A 6218-nucleotide genomic window follows, 5' to 3' on the forward strand; every position below is an offset into this window, starting at 1 on the left:
AAAGTTTAAACGTGTTCCCTAAAAAAATGTCCTTTAATTCTTATAACTGAATTTTTTTTTTTTTTTTTTAAATGAATTGTGTCTGATAAGCATATAAGAGGGTCACAATATAAAGGCCTACTTTTAGATCCCTCTCGGCGTTCTTCTGATAAAATGTTAGATTTAAAACTTGTACTTCTAATGTTTTAGAAACGCATAACAGGAAGAATTTTTCATATCTTTAATTCATAATATCAATAGCGATGTATAAAAATGCATAACAATTATAGAAATATATATTAAATATCAACATTGACTTTAACGCTTAATTTCTTTAAATTCTGTATCATAAAACGGGACTACATTTGTATAAGAGGGCACTTTAATGTCACAAAGGCCATGCACTGGTAAATTTAAATTGTAATTTCGGATTTGTTTCCAGCTATTTGTTTCAGTGTCATAGCAATTTCTTTCAAATTGACCGGACGAAGAACTGCCTACGGTATAAATCATATTTCTTTCAGAATACATTGTAATGTTCGTTTCTTTCGCGATTAAGTCAGAACAAGAAGAAAAAATGTTTGAAACTATATCTAACTTAAGAAAATATCCTTCACTGGAAGCAATGTAAATATTTTTGTCATGCAGGATTGCCGTGCAATCTGAGCATTTCTTTGGAAATTCGGCAACGACTCGGATGGATCTGCCAATTGGACTGAAAACAAGAACAGCTAAACAAGGTTTATTTTCTGATAGTGACATCGACTCCCCTATAATGTAAATGTCATCTTTGGAAGCTAAACACGGAGCAGAATGAAGTTTTATATGTTCTGGAACTTTTGCTATAACTTTCCATCCATTTTTCTTGAATAGTTTTGCTTTGTGCGTTTTTGTATCGAGTTCTTCAATTTCTAGTACATTTTTGTTATTGTGATGTCCGCCTATTGCATAAACAGAGTCTCCCATAGATACTAATGAACCTTGAGATCGGTTATGAACTAGATTTTCACAGCTTTCATGCTTGTTGACAATTGGGTCATACCTGAACACATATTTACCAGACGCGATATAAACATATGGCGCGTCTGTTTCGTCCTTCTGAACACATGCAAGAGACAAATCTCCCTTTATGTCATTACTTTTGAAAAGACTGCGATGACAGACGACTTCTCCATCGCAGTTGAACACAGCGGTGACTACGCTAGTTTTTGACTTGGAAGCAGACAACATTAGCATCGCGTGATATGTTGCGCACTTTCTTTTGATTTCTTGTTTTGGATTTTCAGTCCTTCTTCTTTGGACGACTTCAAGAAGTCTGCAATACGTTGACATTCGAGGTTCGTGATTAAAACCGTGCCATTTCTGTAACGCACGAAATATGTCCTTGTGTCTAGCTATCTTATCAATATTGCAAAGAGTATCTAGATCATTCTCACTCAGGCGAGTGAATGATTCAGTATGCCAGAGATTATGAAAGTTTTCAGATACCATTTCTGTTGCAGTTTTCACCAGACTTAGTAATCCGAATCGACTAGCAATTTCTAACGCGTCTACACAATTGATGGCGTTGATATGTTTTAGTAAGACGTCTTCACATGCAGATTTCAGTGGCGGAGACATAAAACCAACTTCCAGGTAATACACGATATTGTCAGTGGCAGGAATACCTTTTGGGACGACTCCGATCTTTAGAATCTCCACAACGTGCTTACGGACATGATCCGGGTAACTGTTGACTACCATTTCACATTTGTCTACACAGCTTGTGGCCTCATGCATCTTGAGAGTTTACATTAAAGTTATCCTATAAAACAAACAAAATTTGTATGTACATCATGATTGAAGTAGAAACGACAAAAGCTGTGTTAAGTGTTTATTTCCGATCATACAGATTTACTGAGCGTGAGATATCATTTAAAAGTATTAAAGGCTATAGGACGTGTTAAATACTTCACTACTGTTTTTTTTTCATATTATAAACGTGTATAGAAAATAAGACAAAGAGAAAAAAAAATCGGAATATTATTCTTTGACACAATGAATTTGTTTAAAAAAAACTAAAAACCTTTTGAACGCGTATGGTTTTTCTTTTTTTTTCAAAGATAATCAATTATAAAAAATATATATGTCTACAAATAATATCAATATTAAAATGTATTCATGACTTACCTTATTAATAAAATGTTATTTGTCCCACAAGTAAATTGATGTCTGTAAAATAATTGACAATGTGTGTTATATGCTTTCAATACTTTGTTCAGTTTAATTCTTTGTTTTGGTATGATTCAACATCTGTGTAGCGACACTTTATATTTGTTTTCAAAAGCAAATTGTGGAAATTTTTTAAATTTAAAAATATAAATGTTATCGTTTAAATAACGTTCAAGCTTGTCCTTGTCATATCTAAAAATAGATGGAAACAAAGGTAAACAGGGATTCCCCTGCCGAGTTACCTGTAAAAGATCAATGAGGATTATTATAAACTCTTGGTTTCGAGTAGCACAATGCAAATTTGAGTGATTTGTGTTTAAAAACTACAATGGTCCCAAACATAACTTAAAAGACGTAAATGAGACAACATCTACTTAGTAATATATATATATATATATATACCGAAATGAACGAAGAGTCTTTAATCCCGCCTAAAATTAACAAAAACAACGTTGATGGTTTAATTTCACAACAATTTGAAAAAGAAATGACGCAACCAGTTGGAAATTTTTAACTTACTGTTAAATGTATACAAAATAAACAATCCAGAAACCTATTTTCATCGGTTAAATCATTTAAAATTTATCAAGGCCGTATACAAACCGAAGTTTTTTAGAATACATTTTTTGTATGATACATAATAGTTCACAAAATCAGTTTAAAATACCAGAAAAAAATATTGGAAAAATATATATGATGTAAAACAAACATTTCATATTATCTAACAGTTTTGAAATGTTCTCTGATATTTCTAGGTCTATTTCTATTTTCAAAATGTTATTTCATTTATAGGTAGAGTTAAAAAAAAAATCCAAATTTTATTGTAGGTTTTTGATAGCATACGAAAAGACAAACAGAACAAAATATTCCAGCACTCTTCTTCAAATTAAGAACTTTTTTTTTTAGTTTGTAAAAAATGGAATAATTTTTAACTTTAGTCCAATATTTGCTGTGAATCAATATCTCACTGGTTCAATATAAAAACTAAAATCAACCAAGTAATCAGTGTACACAAATTGATAGTTTTCTTGAAAGAATAACATGTATTGCACAAATATGACATGTATGTTAAGAATGGCATATAACTGGAGTGAGCCATGTTTTGGGGTTTTTTGTGCGTGTTTTCTTCTTTGGATAGTTCGTTTTGAAAACTTTATATGACGCGAAACAGATAAAAGAAAGGACATTGTTTAAATTAGAACTCAACTTCAGTCAGAAGTAATATAACCACCATATCTTATTCCAACTTAACTTTGTAAGAGTGATACATGTGCAGTGTTCTTGAAAATTGCGGGATTCTTCCCATGCCATGTTTATTTTTATCTGTTTTCTGTTTATTTTTGCTTGCTGATGATCCTCAAAATTTGCCATAGTCATAGATTATTTAATTTTCTATCAATATTTTATAAAAAAAAATTATCTGAAGTACTTTGTTTTGTTTGAATTATTTATAAACCTGACTAAATTAAAGATTCGTTCAATTGAAATTATGTCACTGATTTCTTGAAAAAGATTATTTCTTTTTTGACGTTTATACAAATAACATTGAACTAGTATAACTGATATATAGGTCAATTTTTACGATGGTTTCCCTCTTTTTTTATATTGTTTCCAACTTCCTACTGTTTCCCTTTTTTCCCAGATCCCACTTTTTTAACCCCTTAATCCCACATCCCTACTTTCTTTTACACCCCCACCCCCTTACATCGCACATCCCAAAAGTGCATTGTTAGCGCTCTCATATGTTCAATTCTTGCCAGATTTTTATGAAACTTATATCATATATAGGTTTATATCAGCAATGTCTTAGACGAGTTCGAAAATCAGTGCCGATCAATTATTTTTATAAGAGTTATGCTATTTGGAAATATTAATTATATGGGAAATTGCCTTGTGAGCACTCTAATGTGTACATTTCTTGCCAGATTTTTATGAAATTTATATTATAGGTTTATATCATCAATGTCTTTTGACGAGTTTGAAAATCAGTGTCGATCAAATATTTTTAAAAGAGTTTTGCCCCTTGGAAATATTGATTACATGTATATGGAAAATTGCTTTGTTAGCGATCACATGTGTACAATTCTTGCCAGATTTTTACGAAATTTATTTTATAGGTTTATAAACAAGTCAACAAAAAAAAACGATACAAGGCAATGTATTTTCCATATATAATGAAATTGGATACACTGTACCAAGGTAAATAATTGCCCAATTGGTCTAATATTTACAGAGTGTTATTCTCTTATCAAAACCATTGATTTAAGGCAAATACGCGAATTCTTTGTTGCTGTAATTTTTGTTATTTCAAAAATCGTATTTTCACCCAAAAATTCAAAAATCGATATAAGAACTTAAAACTTTAAACTTAAACATGGTCTGCTTAAAATTTTGAATGCGTCTTTGCATATATTTGAATACTTAATTCTCATCTTCGAAATTAAGTGCCGACTTTTGTCATCATTTTCCGCAAAATAAATTTGACCTCTTTGTTCAAAAACACGGCATTTTCTCACTTTCCAATTTGGTCAGATTCTTTTAATCATATGCATGTTTTTCATTGGATAATTTAACAATTTTTCCTATTCATTATATTTTATGATAAATTGGAGTTCAAACTTGTGTATCGTTACTTATGTTGACAAGTATGTCATCAATATCTCGGACAAATTCGAAAATCAGTGCTGATAATTTTTTTATAAAAGAGTTATGCCCCTTGAAATATTGATTATATGGAAATTGCATTGTTAGCGCTCTCATGTGTACAATTCTTGGAAATAATAATTATAACGGAAATCGCATTGCATTTGCCCTGAAGCCTTCAATTCTCTAAGATATTTATAAAAAGTTTTAAAGAACAAAAAAAAAATTTTTTTTAAGTAATTGTCCTTGTACCTTGGATAGATAAAATATGTGCAACGCGGGGGACATTGGAACTCGTTCTTTAATCAGTGTCGATACAGTGCACACGGTATTGATTAATGTACATACTGCTTTGATTTTCTTTCACTGAGGGTGTGGATTGGGGTTTACAGAATAGAGAATAATGGCCAAAAAGTATAAAGAATAGAGAATAATGGGCAAAAAGTATAAAGAATAGAGAAAAATGGCCCAAAAAATTAAAGAATACAGAAGGACCCTCCATCCAGACCCTCTTCACTGTGCGATTCAATAAAGAAGAGAACGAACAAGAAATATGTAATTTCGAAACATCAATACACATAGTTCACTTCAACATGTTCACTCAACTCTTTTCTCGCCTAAAAAATAATTGCATTACAAAATCATGCCGCTGTTGAAATTTTGCATAAACGAAATTTATAATTATATGTGCAATGCTAAACTCGTAAGAGTTTTCATTATAATGAATGAATATTCATCGAGTTTACTACCGAAAGATAGCATAATTCAAAATGTATATAATGTGCGGAAAATATAGACTACGAACAAATATCCCTTTAAACAAACTCGTGATGTGGAATTTCCGAGGATAAATGTATTGTCGGAAAACGATAATGATAAAGCTGTATGAATACATTATACATTAATCTATAGGTAAATATCCGATATAAAGGTGATAAAGCTTTTATTTTAGTAAAAACTGTATATTTCCATATTCTTCCGCAATCGATGTCATAATCATATCGGGTTATAATAATATCATTTAACAATTATGGATGGTGATCCGTGAACGGATGTCTACAGTAAACACAGTGCATGATGGTACATGTACTTCAAACATCAATGAGTCAAGAGAATACGGTTCTTTAACCCTAATTAAGTGTTGTCTGAGGTATAGAAAAAATGTCATCCCTGGATTCCTCTCATTCGGTGGTAAAACCCTTTCTAAAATGGGGTGTCCATTTTGCTATAAGGAATGCATAAATACTTTACCACGTTTGATCCGAAAGGGATATGAACTTGTATAGACTGAGTGCTACGCTCTCTGCACTTTAGAGAGCTCTTGCAACAACTCTCGGTTGGGATACCTTCCCTTAATCGCTGTCGAGATCTAGTTGATATAGTTG

At 31.4% G+C, this 6218-nt stretch overlaps 1 protein-coding gene across 1 annotated transcript; it reads right to left on the reverse strand.

Moving 5' to 3' along the window:
* Positions 1-238: 238 nt before the first annotated feature.
* Positions 239-2244, reverse strand: LOC127724861 (kelch repeat and BTB domain-containing protein 3-like). Its single transcript, XM_052231867.1, has 2 exons — positions 2149-2244; positions 239-1783 (listed from the first exon to the last, which is right to left on the reverse strand). Exon 2 carries the CDS (start codon positions 1756-1758, stop codon positions 298-300), a length of 1461 nt encoding a protein of 486 aa, XP_052087827.1. The 5' UTR covers positions 1759-1783; positions 2149-2244; the 3' UTR covers positions 239-297.
* Positions 2245-6218: the final 3974 nt, after the last annotated feature.

Source organism: Mytilus californianus, unplaced genomic scaffold (assembly GCF_021869535.1).
Source record: "Mytilus californianus isolate M0D057914Y unplaced genomic scaffold, xbMytCali1.0.p SCAF_14, whole genome shotgun sequence".
Lineage (NCBI taxonomy): Eukaryota > Metazoa > Mollusca > Bivalvia > Mytilida > Mytilidae > Mytilus > Mytilus californianus.